Below are 17,852 nucleotides of genomic sequence, written 5' to 3'. Positions count from 1 at the left end.
ACAAAACACTGTCCTGGAGGAACACTCGCTAGTTCAATGCTGACGGAAACTTGACGCAAGGAAGGGAACTACTCACTTTAGGACCGATCCTCCTCGTGCTGTCAGTAGCGTGCTGTCGGAGGATAAGGAGACAGACGTTTGAGGGACTTCCTGCTGAGCCGACAGGCTGCAGGCGGAGCCCCATTCTTGCAGGACCCTCCACCCACACGCCTGCCTTTAAGAGGGACAAAGGAGAGTCTGGGGCAGGGCGTGGGAGTGCACGTTTCTGCACAGGTGTTTCCATTTGCATCTACCACCATTTCACGCAGACGCGGCCACTTGTGCAGCTCCCTCCTGCCCCCCAGCGGCCTGTGAGCCACATCCCAGTTTCCCGTTCGGTATCATGGGTGGGAAGGGAACGCACTCCTTCCGCTTACTTAAGAGCTTCACCGTTACTTGACCACAGAAGACAGTTAAAGACAGTCATGCCCTTTCTAAAGGCACTTAAGTGACCAGGATACCGCTGAATATGGCCAAAACAACAGACACTGCTACCTAACACAGACGGCCTGCCTGTCATCACACCATGTCCTGATGTTTAGTCTGAAGATCTGCAAATAAACCTTGCAAGGGTAGCGTTCAAGTGCAGAGGTACAGGAAAATATGATTAAAATTCTTTTCTGTAAAAACGGACCTACTTGAGCTTGAAAGGAATTCACGTGCCAAACTATTTTAAATATTTTAAAAGAAAAAAAATTAATCACATTTCCTAACTTCATTTTTTATTTATTGTTATTTCCAAAGCAGATACGCTATGATGAGATATTTTTAAAAATACAATTATCTATCCTCAAAACCCTGGTTATGCAGGAGACTAGAAATCTCTTGTCAGAAGACTTTTTATCAACCAGTAAAGTATAAAGATCAACCTGTACTCCACTCCACCAAAAGTTCAAGTGATATTATGTCTTTACAAAACCTTATTTTTCAAGGAATGTCTTGCAAAGAAGCAGCTTTTATAATTAGGAAGTAAATCAAAAGAATACATTAATGTCTTGTGTTTGCCTGATAATAAACTGAGAAAACTCACAAAACAGATTACTGATAGATTTTTTTTTTTCGTTAACCAAAATAAAAGTAGGCTTTAGATTCACCTGGTAAGGCCTTACTTGGGCAGTGCACCAATACAATTCACTGAACTATGCTTTCTATACAATTAGGAATTAAACAAACCCCTTTTAGAGACTGACCTGAGATGACATTTAATGCTGAAACCAGAATAAATAACCTAGCAAGAACAAAATTTTTCAGATTTCAATCATTTCAACTTTGGAGATATTTGTTCACCAAAATTATTCAACATTTCTAAAATAGTTTAATACAAAATTATAAAAGAAAAGTGCATTAAAAGCAGAACCTTTAAACTCTGGCGCAATTACAGTTATTCTGAATAACAGACTGCAGCCAGGTATACACACTGACATCCAAGAAAAACCTCAGGATATACAAGTCCAGCATCACAAGAATAAGTCAAATAAGGCTTTTTTTTTTCCTCCCTTAAAAAAATATACAATACATAAAGCAGTTTGAAAAAAAAAGTAATATTATTTAACAGTTTTCTGACTTAAATATTTTCACATAACAAAAGGTTTTATATCACTATCAATGCTACTTATATACATATGCCAGAAGTGTGAACAACAAAAAATCAAAAGATGCCCCTTCAAAAAAATAACAGTGAAATGTCTCTTTCTTCAGGAATCTGAAATGAACTCCTCTCTTAATATACAAAGTCCGTACAACATTTATATAATAAAACTACTCTCTTCTGAAACCAGCGAGGCAATGAGAGAGACAATAAAGGCGATTATTTTTCAGGAAAAACAAAAACAAAAAACCAACCCCAGCTTTACGTCACAATGACAAGGATATCCATTTATTAATAAAACGAATACAATACTGATCTGAAGTGCTCGTTGGGAGGTAAAAACTCTGTCGCTCTCTCTGTAACTGGGACTAGTGCTTATTTACAAAATATACTGTTCGGCCACACAGAGGCCCATATATCTGTATATGTACATATGTATTTATATATAGAACATATAAATAATTTCAAAGGAGAGATTCACATGAAGTAAAGAAGTTTCCATCTTTGGAATGCTGTGGGAACGACACAGACTCTGCCCCAGCGCGGGCAGCGGGGGGTAGGATTTGGTTTGGGACATGTTCAACGTGGCACCATTGATGATACTAAAGAGTTCCCTGAAATAAAACATACACCTGCTTATGCACGAAGAGAAAACCACGGGGCTCGTACAGGTTCTTACCCTCAAAGTACAGATATGCTTCTTAATTACTGAGGCGGACAGGGCTGCAGTCCCTTTGTTCCCAGGAGACCATTCTGTGATTTCTGACCTGCAGTGCATGGCTTGTGCTTTCTGCGGTAGCCCGACACATGTACCCGAGTATCAGCTCGGGCAGCGCGAGTGGCGTCGTCCCGCGCGGACAGCCGGATCCTCACCTGTGTGTCAGGCTTACTCTCCTCCCCGGGTGTACGCCCCAGACACTGCATTCTTGTCACTAATGATTAGATATTTGTAATGGAGAGAGAAGTGGTCCAGCCATCTCTCAAGGTATTAGTTATATTAACTTATGGTAGACTAAAAATTAGAGTCAATTTCTACTAATTTCAAAACTCACAGAGAAAAAGATGGAAAAAACTTCCCTGCGTGTTGTAACATTTTTTCCGAACTTCATGCACCTATCTTATGTTTGTTTCATGAGCTATGCTTCTTATAACAGAAAGCATGAAGGAAAACCTATCTGGGTTTTTCCACGTTAACTTCTGTCTTTGCTAATACAAAGAAATCACACTACAATGAGAGTAAGATCCAGTTCATTTCTTTTTTAACTAGACACACTGGCCACGGAGTGGGTGAGACTGCTGATGTAGTACCTGAGTTCAGTGATTTGCAGATGAACGACAGCAACGTGCTTCCATCTTTCCCAGCTTTCTTCCTGGAGTCTCTGAAAGTCAATGATTCTTTAGATAATTTTATAGCTAAAAATTTTATAGCTATTGTGGTAACATTTTTAACACTTGAGGCTTCAAAACAGAAATCCCAAGTGCTTTGTTTTTCTCCACACTTCACTCTGGAAACGTTCTTGGGGCCGGGCTGCGTCAGAACACGTTGGCCAGGGTCTGCCACTCGCTCGCGGGTTCCGGCTCCACCTCGTCCAGGTGGAGCGCGCGGCTCAGCACCTCCCCTCCGTGCTCCTGGGGGCCGGCGGGTTCCTGCAAGGTTCCTGCCGTGGTGATAAAGAAAGAGTCCCAGACATTCACTAGCACAAAATTATTCACATTTAAATAAGGACAACTTAAACGGAGACAAGAAATTCCTAAGTTGATATGTTTTCCTTTCCGGTGAAATAAGAGTCATCTGAGCTGCAGGTTTCATCATTCCTTCGGTGACAATTACCATTACTTGAACACGAGCGCACACAGCGCTTGTTCCCCATGCTCATAAAGGCTACGTTCACATGACATCCTTGATGAGAGATTACTAATTAATACTAGTGATAACGACAGGCACGATTTTTCTAACAGAAAGTAAAGCACGAAGCACTAGCGTGTAGATGTTAGAACTTCCTCTTCCTCAAAAACTTCACAACACGAAGGGTCCTACCCCTGTGGCTCCAGCAAAGCCCTGGGCACTACTCCTGCCACGCTCAGGCCGTCCAACTCCCCTCGTGGTCAGAGCACCCAGACCAGCAGAGCGAGCCCGAGACGCAGGCTGTAACCCTCCCTGACCTGTCGGAGACACTCCGCAGGCTGCGTTCCAGCCCCCGCCCCAAGCGCCCCGCCCGTCTCCGTAAAGGGTGCGGGCATTCCTGCACAATGCGGGAAACAAGGCAGACAGAGGGCCGCCCCCGCCCTGCGGGGAGTCAGCTCGGCGACACGGAGGCCCGTCTGCGGAGCCACAGGGCACAGACTCGCCCGACCCGGACCCTGAGCCTGAGGCAGGGACGCGGGGCCAACCCCTCGTGGCCGGCCAGGTGCGGACCGCTCAGCACACAGAGCCCCGCGCACCGTGCAGCCAGGACGCCTCACCCGCGTAGCTGTGGGCCCGCTTCATGTGCAGCTTCATGTTGCTCTTCTGCGTGAAGCCCATGACGCAGTAGTTGCACCGGTAGGGCCGCTCCCCCGTGTGCTTCTTCATGTGCACCTGCAGCGCGCTCTTCTGGTTGAAGGCCTTCTCGCAGAGGGTGCAGTGGAACGGCCGCTCCCCTGGGGACAGACAGCACGGTCAGCGTCCCTGACAGATGGCGCTCGACGAGCACACACAGCACAAAGTAACTCCGAAGAAGGGACGCGGGTTTAACAGCAGGTGAGGACGGTCCTCGCTCGGGATGCGAACCCACAGGGCTCCAGCAAGGCCACTCCATGGGGAGCCACGAAAGACACCGTGATCAAAAGCTACGGGAAGTCCTGGAAGCACCCAGAAATAAAGGCAGAGCACATATGGTTCAAACAAAATGTTTCTAATCCATTTTGAGCAGAAAAGCAAAAAGACATTAAGGACATGGGAATATCAAATCCAATTGACTAAAAGTATGATTTATACAATATGTTTCAAATGGTACTTAATTGCTTTCAAGCTGACGTGGAAACTGACAAATGGAGGGAAAAGCTGCCCAGCGTGACTTCTGCGGGGAGCCTGCCCAGGTGAACGCCCTCCCTACAGCCACACCGCGGAGCCCGGCCCTCCCCACGCAGCATCTCTCTCTGCTTCCACCCCCTGCGGCCCTGGCAGTCCTGCCATCCCTCGCTGTCACGCACCCACTTCCAAGTCCCAGGGACCGGGTCCCTTCCTGCCCCAGGGCCTGGCACAGCCCTTCCCCTTGGCCTTGAAGGTTCTTTCCCACGTGCTCTGCCTGGCTGCCTCTCGGGGTCACGTGCCAACACCCCCAGGGCTGCCCCGGGGTCCTAAGCCCCCCAGGTGTCCCTCTACAGCCGACGACGACAAAGGAGGTCTTCCTGCAGCTCCCCTAGGGCAGGCAGAGTCCTAAAAATGGCCCCCCAAGGTCTCCTGCCCTGAACCCTGGGGCTGGGACTATGATGACGTCATGCCTGAGAAAAAAGAACAGCCACAGATGAACGAGTCGCCAGTCATATGACTGGGAGTGACCAAAAGGGAGATTACCCTGTGGGCCCACTCTGATCACACCGCCCTTAGAAGCTGGGATTCTCTGGAGACAGAAGGGGAAGCTGAAGACATCAGGAGCTGGAGGACGGGGCACCCGCGTGAGCAGGGACGTGGCCCCAGTGACAGCCACAAGGTGCCCACTTTACACACATGCCAAACCCTTCACGTGCATCTATGCTATTAAAAATGGCAAACAGTCATTTCTCTTAATTATGCTTTTGAATGAACGCATTATGAAGTAACAGCACGGTTGTTTTTCACTCAAGAGCTACTTGCTGGACACCCGGTGGGCGCCGGGTCTGCGCTGACAGGCAAGGGGCATCCCTGAGGACACACGGCCTGCGGGCCGGGGAGGGCTGTCGGGCTCCTGCTGACCACACAGGAGGCCCTCACGCCAGCCGGGGCACCAGCGGGGCAGGGCCTCTCGGGAGGAGGCGTCCGTGTGAAGGTGAGTCAGAGACGGCCGGCAGAGGGACAGGAGGGCTGGGAAGACGATGACCTGCCAGAGACGACCGGGAAAGGGTGGGCGCCAGACAGAGAGCTGGACGGGGGGAGACCTGCCCGTGGCCGGGGGGCCTCGGGGGCTCAGGGAGGTCTGGCGGGCTCTGCCGGGGGTGCTCAGGGGGAGCCTCCGAGGGTTCTGGCCCGGCTGCCAGGTGAACAGAGGCCTGGAGGGGCGCAGGGAAGATCCGAGAGGGTGGGAGGCCGAGCCCGTGGTCCCGAGGAGACAGAGGGGCAGAGGGAGAACCAAGCACAGCTGCGGGGGTCCCGCCACGCGGTCACCTGTGTGGATGCGGCTGTGGCGCTCCAGCTGGCTTGGTTTGGCAAAGGCCTTCTCACAAGTGTCACATTTGAACACCCTTGGCTTCTGAGAGCTCAAGGAAGGACCGGCTTGATGTGTCTGCATGTGCTCCTGGTAAAGACAAACACACATGTGAAGAATACTGAAGATCATAACAGAACTTTACAGACTTGAAACGGGAGAGGAAAACCCAGGGCAGAAAGGCCCGTCAGCGGGAGGAGGACCACAGGCTCGCCTCCGACCAGGACCCTCGTGGGCGTTCCCAGAGCAGAGTCGGAGGTGGTACTCGGGGGATGGGAGGACGGGCGTGCGGCTGGCCAGGGAGACCCAGGCTCCCCCCGAGCCCCCGGGCTGCATCTGGGTGGGGCGGTGTCTCGGCCTCCCTCCCTGTCGGCCACCGCGACAGTTGTTAGAGGACCGGTTGGATAGTCTGCAGGATGTCCCTCAACTGAGAGGTGTCTGATGTTTTCCTCATCACCAGACCAGGGTTGTGGGCTGTGGGCCGTGGGGAGTACCGTGCCATTTCCATCGCACAATATCATCACGCAGGTAGCGTCTGTCAGGTTTCTCCAGGGAAGGGTGGGCGTTTTTACCCGCTCCCATCACGTGCCCTTGCTGCCGCTCGCCCCTAAGGAGCGGGGCCACGCCCTCTCGGGGGCAGCGTCCACAGGGGCTACTCGGGATTCTTCTGCACGGGAGACTAGCCTGTTTCCACCAGTAACGGCCATGGAGGTTTTGCACTGCGGGCTATAACCCAATTCTCCTTTGTGTTCTTGCCCGGCTGTTCCAGCTTTTTGGCCCCTAGGAACTCTTTCAGTTGCCCCCGTGTCCCCCTGATACGGTCCTGTCATATACTGCGTGTGGGTGGGATGGGTACTTCCTTATTTTCTGGCACAATGTAATTTTTTAGAAATTCCAGATTTCTGAAGGTCATCAAGAGAAAGTAACTTACAGGTATTGAAAGGCCAGATTTAGTATTTCAACCTGTACAACACACCACTTTAGATGTTTATGGAAGAGTTATGTCTTATATATAGTAACATACGATTTTAAACATCTTAAATTTTCTTTAACTAGTTTTATTCTCTTCCCTCTTCAAAAGGATTTATTCTCTATCAGGCTGTAACATTAGTGTAGTTATAATTTCTGTACTGTCTACTAAGAGCTAAGTGCAGGGCTTAAGTACTTTATATTCCTCAAAATAACCCTAAAATGGAAGCATTAACATCCTTATTTCATAAAGCAGGAAACTGAAGCTGCAGGTGCTACGTGATCCGACCAGGAGCACAGAGGCTCTGAGTGGCGGAGGCAGAGGCACACGGAGGTCGGGCGGGGCTGGGGGCGGGGCTGGGGGCGGGGCCCCTCGGGCATAAGGAGCGCTCTCCAACCTCCCCTCGCCAACCTCCCCGGCCTCCGCGGCCTCGGGCGGCGGCCTCTGCAAGAAGAGTTCGTTTGACAGTCAGGGTTTTGCTTTTAAAAACGAACATGGAGTCCTCTTTTCAGAACACATTAATACTGGGGCTTCTCATCTCAGAAAACAGTAGGAAAAGAGGTGAGAGGTGCCAGGCAGATGGAGGCCTGGAGAACAGAAACTCGGTTTACTGACTGCCTGCCTCCTCTGAAGGCCCTAAAAAAGGAGGTGTGGGATTCACTGCGCAGTCAGGCGCCACAGGATCCTCACGCTTTTGGTAACTGAGCAGCAGCAGAGGAGGGGCTCTGGCGCAGAAGTCACAGGCCGGGCACTCCCCCCGACCAGTGGTCCTGGAAGTCACATCACAGTACCCTTCCTCACTCTTTCCTCTACTGTGTGGACGTCCCAGACTGGGACCCTCAGGTTGTCTCCAATGACTGGCAGCTACGAACAACGCTGACCTATAACCCTGAGCTCGGGCGGGGAAATATGCCTTCGTGCCAACTCTCACGGTGGGAGCCGCTCTCGCATGGTTAGGTATCGCCTAATTCCCCTACAGGACGCCAGACCCATTCTGCAGCCTGCCAGCCATCACGGAAGTTCCTGCTTCCCCAGAGCCCTGCTCATAGGTGCCGACAGAGCTCTCATATGTGTCCCTGCGATGGGAGAAACGGCATCTCAAGGTGATCTGTAAATATGTTCACCTCCACGGGCCTTTCCTCGAAAAGAGATGGGAACCGTGCCGCTCCCTAGGAAGAGTCCTGACCCCACTGAGTCCTAGGCCCGTGCAGCACCTCTGACCTTAAGTGAAGAGCAGCGACGCTGGCGGGGGGGGCGTACCTTGAGGTGCGTGGCGCGCTTGAAGGCCTTCCTGCACACGGGGCAGACGTGGATGCGCTCCCGGCCATGCATCTCCTTGCTGTGGTGCAGCAGCAGGGCGGCCGAGGCGAAGGTGCGGCCACACTCCAGGCACTGGTGCAGCCGGCCCTCCTTCTCGGGCTGCCCACCCTGGGCCAGGTTAGGAGACACGTCCGTCACCTGGAGCGGGTCAGAAATCCCGGCTTAACAGGACCGGCGCAAGGGGAACAGGCACCCCCGCCCCAAACCCAGCCCCCGAGCTCGGCTGTCATCTGTGGGAGGTGGCCGGCCTCTCGGCCTCCCGTGGGAGCAGCTGCAACGAGTGGCTCAGGCGCGCCTCAAGCATGCTGGCCGGGCAGGCTCTGGGGAGCGGAGCGCGGCGCCGGCTGGGACCCCAGCCGCAGACCCGGCCCCCAGGTCACTGTCGTGGCCGCTGCGGGCAAGGTCCTCACCCCTCGTCTTTACTTCTCTGCAAAGCTCCAGGAGTTTTTAGGCCTTTATACGTGGAACTCTATCATTTACACTAAGTGTTTGTCCACCCTCATCCCCGCTGCCAAACTGCGTTTAAGAAAAAGGACTAGTCAGAGGACAAATAGGTCATGTACACACACGTGAATGTGTATACTATGAAAAAGTATAGCAACACTTGAAAGGATCAGCAAAGGTATGACAGGAAATCCTACAAAAAGAACAAAGGCAAGTAAACGGCCACATGCAATCTGATCAGGGGGCAAATAAAGGAGATAATGATAAATTTAAAACTAGATTTCCGCATTATTGGAAAATCAGGGAACAAACGAGACCCAGTGTTAACCCCCCACCCCCGGGTCCTCCCTGCTCAGCACCTGCTCGTCTCTCGGGAGACACACCCCCTCAGGCTGGCCCCGAGCCCGGCCATGCAGGACTCTCCAGGACCCTCCATCCCATCCCTTCTGAAGCTACGTTTTTTGAAAACTATGAGAGATTGTGGATAAAACATGTGCTGTACCTGATAGGCGATTTCTTCACAGGCTGCCGACGGCTGTGGAGTGGGGCTCACCAGGATGACCTGGGGCGAGCCTGCACCCCCAGGGCCGGAGAGAGCGGGGTCCGTGAGCAAGGCTGGGAACTGCTGACCCTGGCAGAGGTGATTACTGCTTTAGAAGTTGTAACATGATCAAATCCAGTCGTACTTCAAAAGATCTCTTATGGTGCAGTAACTTCGGAAAACAAGCTGGCAGGTCCTCTAACCACAGAACCACCATATGACTTGGCAATTCCACTCAGAGAAACGAAAACCTACGTCCACTTGAAACCTTGTACAGGAATGTGCACAGCAGCACTCTTCACAACAGCCCAAACGGGCAGAGAACCCCAATATCCATGAACTGATGAACCCACAGACAAAATGTGGTACAGCTATACAATGGAACAGCATTCATCAATAAAACAGAACGATGATGACACGGCTGCAATGTGTGCAAGCCAGTGAAGGAGGCCAGTCACAAGGACCAGAGTCTTATGATTCCATTTATGGGAAGTGCCCAGAATAGGCAAATCTACAGACAGAGAGTGGATCAGTGGTTGCCAGGGGCTGGGGGAGACCGGCAGGGGTGGGGTGGATCTGGGGTCGAGGGAGGGACTTGGGGAGTGACTGCTAACTGCTAATGGGACAAGGGTTCTTCTCAGGTGATGAACTGTTCTAAAATTAGATATGGTGATGGTTGTACAGCTCTGCAAATATACTAAAGACCATTAAATTGCACACTTTAAATACATGGGTGAACTTTAGGATACATAAATTATATCTCAGTAACCTTGTAAAAAATATATATATATAAAGACCATCTGTTTAAAATTAGACATACGGTTTTGCTATACCATACAAAACTACTTTGAGTCTTATTACCACGCCAGCACACCTTTATCAACTGACTGTGAATCTGAGACACAGAGAGAGAATGGAGGTGGTGAGGGTGATGCAGGGCGTGAGTGCAGAGACGAAGTTCAACCTAAAGGAGCCAACACTGTATTGCAAATGCTGGCTCCATACTAAGGATACAACTGGAACTGCTACAATTAAAGCTGATTCTAAGCGTATTTCACACATCATCAAAACACTCACTCAAAACCATGAGTTTGAAGAATCCCCATCAATGCACAATGCTAAAGGGGTAAGGGGTCACACGACCATAAAGACCATGGCCCATGTCGTTGGAAGCCTGCAAGCTGAAGGTGAAGGCTGCTGCTTAATGTCCTCACGGGACTGACACAAGCTGAGCTCCAACAGGGAAGACAAAGAGCCGGGGAGCCGGCGGGGAGAGGAAACGCAGGGCAAGACAGCACTGTGAACACTTCCTCCCTCCGAGGACGTCAGGGGCACTGCTTACTGGAAAGACATCACCCAGGGCAGATGGGGAAACAAAGGCAGCGGGGGTAGAACAGGGGGTATATGGGGCAGAAAACAAATTCACAAAGTCATCTAGAGTCTAGAAAAAAGAGCGCTTAAATTAAGATTCTTTGCTTTCCATAGGCAATGTTTTAAAAAGTGAAATAACAGTTTAGGTATCTCCATCCATCAGTCGAATTTTCTTACACCAACGTGGGATGGATTGAGAAGTTCCCATGTACCCTACTAAAGCATCACGTCCACCACCCCCCTTACAGAGGGAAGTCAGTTGAATACTGCTCCCTTCAAATAGCAGTTCCTGCTGCACTTTCACGTGTCTGTGGCTGGCTTTGGCCCCCACTCTGATTAGACAGTTGGTACCCAGTGTTGGTACCCAAATTTGAAAAATTAATCAAATTTGTCAATCAAAATTAATAAATTCACATTTCCTTACTTTATTAATCAAGAACAAATACAATGGCTGGCCAGAAATTCTGACCCACCTGAAGAAGTGCTGGCTCAATAAATTCATATATTCCCAACTAAAGCTAAGACATTTGAGACTCTTAGCTCATACAGGTTTATCAAGGGGAAATCACAATTCCTTTTTGTTTTGAAATGACAACACTGTAGAAGAGATCAGCAGTTGTCAGGGGGAAGGGGAAGCAGATGTGGCTAAAAGGGCAACCTGAGGGATCCTCGTGGGGATGGGCGTGTTCTGCGTCCTGACTGTGCCAATGACAACACCTGGAAGGTGCGGTGCCCTGGTTTTACAAGATGCTACCACTGGGGAAACTGGGTAGGGGGTCCACGGGATCTGTGTTATTTCTTACAATTGCCTGCGAATCCACAATTATCTCAAAATAAAAAAGCTTAATTAAAAAAAAATCCTGAATACGATGTGATTTACTAGCTTACGGTTGGTGTTTCAAAGGCTAATATTAAGTATTCTTAATGCAAATGCCCTGATTCAAAAATCAAGTGCCTAAAAAAATAAATGCTCAACAATTAGCTATACTTACAGAAATGATGACCTGAATCCGCTAAAATGGCATCATCTAGAGGTCACTTATTTTTGGTTCGTATTATTACTTGCAGTCTGTTTCTCTGCTGTATTTCATTTACACTGAGGTGGAAACTGTAATAATTCTCATTCCCCAAGTGCACACGAGTTCTGTAGACCACTGAGCACTAGCTGAGGGGAGCAGCGCTCCACCTCGACTGCTCAGGGGGCCCAGGCTGCAGAGTCAAAGTCACCTGGGAGGGAGCGTTCTGGTCGGCCGGGCAGAAGCCCCTCGCGTGCAGTGTCCCACGTGCTCCCTGGGGAAAGGGCTGGGCGTGCTGGCAGGGGACCTCACAGGGCGTGAGCCCAGAGCGAGCAGAGGACACGCGACCGTTCTACAAAGGGGAAGAGCGAGGACCTGCAAGAGCTAGCCCATCTTCCCGCAGTCAAAACAGCCAGCACGCACCTGTGGCAGGATCAGAAGAGAGCCTGCTCTGGATGCCACAGCCGTCAGCGTTTCCCTGCACAGTGAGAGCCCAGAGCGGAGACGAGGCTCCAGCCAGGAGAGCAGGTGAGTGTCTGCTCCGCTGCCCAGCCTGTCTCTTCACAGCCAGGCACACGCACAGCCGGGCACACGCACAGCCGGGCACATGCACAGCCAGGCAAACGCACAGCCAGACACACGCACAGCCAGGCACACGCACAGACAGGGACCAGCAGACAGTTCCACTGTCGAAACTCCTACAGCGCTTTACTACAGGGATTCATCACTGTAATTAATCATCCCTTCTCATGAGTTTTCTAATTAAGCTGTGAAAGGTTTTTCGGCATCTTAAGCTCCATGCGTTATCTAAAATGTACCCCCTTCTATCCAGCACGTCGACTGCAGGGATTCGTCTAAGAACGTAAGTGATAAAGAGCACAAGACCTTCCGCCTACTACTAACAAGACCCTGGATGCAACGCAGTATCCCTCGGTAAACTCATCTATAAGACCAACGGTGGTGCAGTCATTACAGACGTCTGCATGGCTAAAATCACTGATGGGGAGATACTCACAATATAATTAATGAGAGGGGGGAAAGTTTACACTACATGATATATACGCGAGCTCATTTCTGTAACAGTTAGAAAATACGCATCTGTACGTATGCATAGAAAGGTTTAGAAGGGTATACACACTCAAACGTTAAGTGCAGTTCCGTTTGGGTAGTGGATTTTTTTAAATGCTTTTCTGTATTGTCTGGATTTTCTTGTACTCCCCACTTAGCATTTAACAAATTACTTTTTCAATCTAATCAGAAAAAAACACTTCAGCTTTGAAAGAGCGTATTCAGAACACACACTCAGGAAAGTGATAAGTTCCCCGGGACGACCCCGTGGGGAGGGGGGAACACAGGAACCCACCTGAGAAGCGATGTTGAGCGTGACCGTGTCCAGCCCCCCGGAGAGCAAACCCTGAGTGTCAGCCAGCGTCAGCGTGACGCTGGCCTCTCCCCCGACTCCCGATGAGGACATGACCAGGTTCTGGGCAGATGTGGCAGATGGGGACATGGGTGTTGTCAAAGGCAGGCTTCCAGCTGTGGCATTAAGTTCTACAGAAAAGGCAAAATGGGAAAGTAGGTAAGTCCAATGTTATTTGCACGGGAAGACAGTTTTCATAAAGGAACGAATCTGTCATAATCAGCATTTACGTTGCCTAAGCTTGTGAAAGTGCATCAAGGAAATCACGGTATCTTTGATTCCAACGTTATGGCAAGGCTTTTGTAAATATCTACATGTCCTTACACGTAAATGTACTCTGCTTCTGAAGTGTAAACAGAGAAAAAAGCCGTAAAAGAGAGTGAAAAAGTGACCCTAAGGCCCAGTCACCGCTGCCAGTGCAGAAGGAGACTCAGACAAGGATTTCCAGGACACTGAACTCATCCAGGACCAGAGACCAGCCTGGAGAGAGGAATGAAACGGGACCCACCGAGCGACAACCAGCTCCACAGTGTAACATCTGACAACTCTGCTTACGTTCACCTATTCTGAAACACAGGCAGTCAAAATCAACCTCTTGCAATCCTTTAAATACTAATTTACCCTGCAGGACACCTTCCTTTTCTTTGGAGAACAAAAGAAAACACTATCATATTTTCCCCTTGTAGCTAATGATGTAACAGAAAGGAAGACGTCTGGGACAAATCGGGCAAAGAAAGGAAGGCCTTCTCTTCCACAAAACTGAAACTCATGCACCTACTGGCAAACGAAATGGGCTTAGCATGGTATTATCAAAGTCCTGTGGCGGGCACCAACAAAACACAATTTTTTAAAGTTTTTACTTGTAAGCATAACACACATGCACATGCACGTGTACACACACACACACACACACACACACACACACACGCACAATTCTCACAAGCTGTCCCTCCATTCATCTAGCAAATGTGCCTTATCACCCACTTGCGTCAGCCACCGTGCCAGGTGCTAGCGACCCCAAGATGACACCTGAAGCAGAAATTCCGAACACTAGTCCCTAATTACGTCTGAACACAAAACACCACGAGACTCCCGCGGTCCTCTGCTGAGACCTGGGTCTGCCCGGGTCGGGCACAGGGAACCAGGCTACTTACTTGTAACTGGCGTCCTCCACAGATCCACACTCCCGGAGTCCCACACTGTGCTGCACACACCTGGAACCTTCAAAAGCAGTACAACCATTAGGAGGCTGGGAGTCTCTGCTCTGAAGCAGCCACGCGGCTCCCGAGAACCTCGCCAGCCCCCCCTCGCTCGCGTCTGCACAGCGCGCGTGCCCGGCCGCCAGGACGGGAGGGGAGTGTGGATCTGCGGAGGTACCCGGGCCACCTCCTCACCGGGCGTCCCCTCCACACACCCGCACTCTCGCAAACGCATGCAGGTGCGACTCTCTCGGGAGGGGTGAAGATGAACAAGAAGGGCCCTGCAGGACCTGGCGTGGAGCAGCTACGTGAGCTGCTGTTCACTCAGAACCCTAAGGAGAGGACGGGGTCGGCTGGCAGGGCACCGGGCTGGGAGAAGCACGGTGGCGCGAGGGCCACGTCGACAAAGACCACAACCACAGGCTGGCAGGGCTCATCCCGGAGTAGCCACCAGGACTCCAGACCTCACCACAACTCCTGCAACTAAGGAGCCGCAGATCTTCTCCCCTTCCAACCAGTGAACTACGTCCGACGTTCTGAGGACGGTTAAGGTAGTGGAAGGTTCCAGGGCGTGCAGCACAAGGAATGCAAAGAGAAAACAGAAGCCTGTGGGTTCGTTAACTAAGGTGAACCCTGACACAAAGTTCAGAGAAAAGACTGAATAACTTCACGGAAGGCCAGAGCTCATATTTCAACTCAAACAGTGCGGTGAAGCAACCTTTAATAATGTTCTTAATTCAAGAGACTTCCCACAAGAAGGATGATCCTAGTTCAGGCAGAACTAGTCTCAATCTGGTTGAAAAGAACCTGTGTTTAAAGATTTTCTTACGTGTGCAATTAAATGATTAAAATAATTAAAAGCTGTAATTTTATTTGTTTAATATAGAGCTCTTAGCCATATGAAGGTATTTGCTTAAAGCTCTAGAAGCCATAATTTAAAATCCAAATTAAATACTCTTAACAGGAAAATTAAGATTCAATACTGAAGACTGTAGACTCTTACTTTTAGTTCCCACTTATTTTTTCTTCTTTCTTCTATTCCCCTAGGACACATCACAGCCATCTAAGCCCTACGTCACTTCATGGCTCTAACTCAAAAAGAGTAACCTTTAAAGGGTTAACAAGCTCTGTACGTTCATCAAACCCACCCTGTTCTCAGTCTTCGTTGGGATAAGTCTTCACAGCCTCTAAGAACACTTAATGATAATTCTGGAGGGTTTCATAACAAGTTGACAAGGTGCGAGATCACTTGTTTCTTGAGATTAACAAAAACGTGGTGAGAGGAGGGGGGTAGTCGGGAACGGGAACGATGCCCTGACTGGCCTCACCCCCAGGAAGAGTGGGGAGAGCATCGGAGTTCAAAGTGCACCCACAGGTGGGGACCGTGAACATGTCTGAGCTGTTGGGAAATAAGTAACTGTACTTAAATCTAGGAGAAATGGAGGCCAAAATAACCTCACAAAGAACTAGTAAACAAAGAATTGATCCTTCTCTCACTGAAAGCAGAACTCAATTTATTCATCAAAATTATCTTAAAAAGGGACTCAGATGACAATGAAAACACGGCGACCCAAAACCTATGGGATGCAGCAAAACCAGTTCCAAGAGGGAAGTTTGTAGCGATACAATACTACCTCAAGAAACAAGAAACATCTCAAATAAACAACCTAACCTTACATCTAAAGGAATTAGAGAAAGAACAAAAAAAAAACCCCGAAGTTAGCAGAAGGAAAGAAATCATAAAGATCAGATCAGAAATAAACGAAAAAGAAATCAAGGAAACAATAGCAAAGATCAATAAATCTGGAAGCTGGTTCTTTGAGAAGATAAACAAAATTGATAAACCATTAGCCAGACTCATCAAGAAAAAAAGGGAGAAGACTCAAATCAATAGAATTAGAAATGAAAAAGGAGAAGTAATAACTGACACTGCAGAAATACAAAAGATCATGAGAGATTACTATAAGCAACTCTATGCCAATAAAATGGACAACCTGGAAGAAATGGACAAATTCTTAGAAATGCACAACCTACCAAGACTGAATCAGGAAGAAATAGAAAATATGAACAGACCAATCACAAGCACTGAAATTGAGACTGTCATTAAAATCTTCCAACAAACTAAAGCCCAGGACAAGATGGCTTCACAGGCGAATTCTATCAAACATTTAGAGAAGAGCTAACACCTATCCTTCTCAAACTCTTCCAGAATATAGCAGAGGGAGGAACACTCCCAAACTCATTCTATGAGGCCACCATCACCCTGATACCAAAACCAGACAAAGATGTCACAAAGAAAGAAAACTACAGGCCAATATCACTGATGAACATAGATGCAAAAATCCTCAACAAAATACTAGCAAACAGAATCCAAAAGCACATTAAAAGGATCATACACCATGAGCAAGTGGGGTTTATTCCAGGAATGCAAGGATTCTTCAATATATGCAAATCAATCAATGTGATACACCATATTAACAAATTGAAGGAGAAAAACCATATGATCACCTCAATAGATGCAGAAAAAGCTTTCGACAAAATTCAACACCCATTTATGATAAAACCTCTCTAGAAAGTAGGCATAGAGGGAACTTACCTCAACATAATAAAAGGCCATATATGACAAATCCACAGCCAACATCATTCTTAATGGTGAAAAACTGAAACCATCTCCACTGAGATCAGGAACAAGACAAGGTTGCCCACCCTCACCACTATTATTCAACATAGTTTTGGAAGTTTTAGCCACAGCCATCAGAGATGAAAAAGAAATAAAAGGAATCCAAATCAGAAAAGAAGAAGTAAAGCTGTCACTGTTTGCAGATGACATGATGCTATACATAGAGAATCCTAAAGAGGCTACCAGAAAACTACTAGAGCTAATCAATGAATTTGGTAAAGTAGCAGGATACAAAATTAATGCACAGAATCTCTTGCATTCCTACACACCAATGATGAAAAATCTGAAAGAGAAATTAAGGAAACACTCCCATTTACCACTGCCACAAAAGAATAAAATACCTAGGAATAAACCTACCCAAGGAGACAAAAGACCTGTATGCAGAAAATTATAAGACACTGATGAAAGAAATTAAAGATGATACAAACAGATGGAGAGATATACCATGTTCTTGGATGGGAAGAATCAACATTGTGAAAATGACTATACTACCCAAAGCAATCTACAGATTCACTGCAAGCCCTATCAAACTACCGATGGCATTTTTCACAGAACTAGAACAAAAAAATGCACAATTTGTATGGAAACACAACAGAGCCTGAAGAGCCAAAGCAATCTTGAGAAAGAAACATGGAGCTGGAAGAATCAGGCTCCCTGACTTCATAATATACTACAAAGCTACAGTAATCAAGACAGTATGGCACTGGCACAAAAACAGAAATACAGATCAGTGGGACAGGATAGGAAGCCCAGCGATAAACCCATGCACATATGGTCACCTTATCTTTGATAAAGGAGGCAAGAATATACAATGGAGAAAAGACAGCCTCTTCAATAAGTGGTGCTGGGAAAACTGGACAGCTACATGTAAAAGAATGAAAT

At 48.4% G+C, this 17,852-nt stretch overlaps 1 protein-coding gene across 1 annotated transcript in view; it reads right to left on the bottom strand.

The window, feature by feature from the left end:
• Window positions 1-2,937: 2,937 nt before the first annotated feature.
• Window positions 2,938-17,852, bottom strand: part of ZNF236 (zinc finger protein 236) — a gene marked incomplete at its 5' end in the record, with an annotated part of 93,202 nt that continues 78,287 nt past the window's right edge. Inside the window, 6 exons of the mRNA XM_079717309.1 lie at window positions 2,938-3,285; window positions 4,091-4,267; window positions 5,970-6,099; window positions 8,240-8,437; window positions 9,246-9,374; window positions 13,035-13,222. Of these exons, the coding sequence (XP_079573435.1) occupies window positions 3,161-3,285; window positions 4,091-4,267; window positions 5,970-6,099; window positions 8,240-8,437; window positions 9,246-9,374; window positions 13,035-13,222 (947 nt within the window). The 3' untranslated portion in view covers window positions 2,938-3,160. The remainder of the gene's footprint in view (window positions 3,286-4,090; window positions 4,268-5,969; window positions 6,100-8,239; window positions 8,438-9,245; window positions 9,375-13,034; window positions 13,223-17,852) is intronic.

The sequence above is a fragment of the Hyperoodon ampullatus genome (genome assembly GCF_949752795.1).
Source record: "Hyperoodon ampullatus genome assembly, chromosome: 13".
NCBI classification, from domain to species: domain Eukaryota; kingdom Metazoa; phylum Chordata; class Mammalia; order Artiodactyla; family Ziphiidae; genus Hyperoodon; species Hyperoodon ampullatus.
This window is presented reverse-complemented; position numbering and strand designations above follow the sequence as displayed.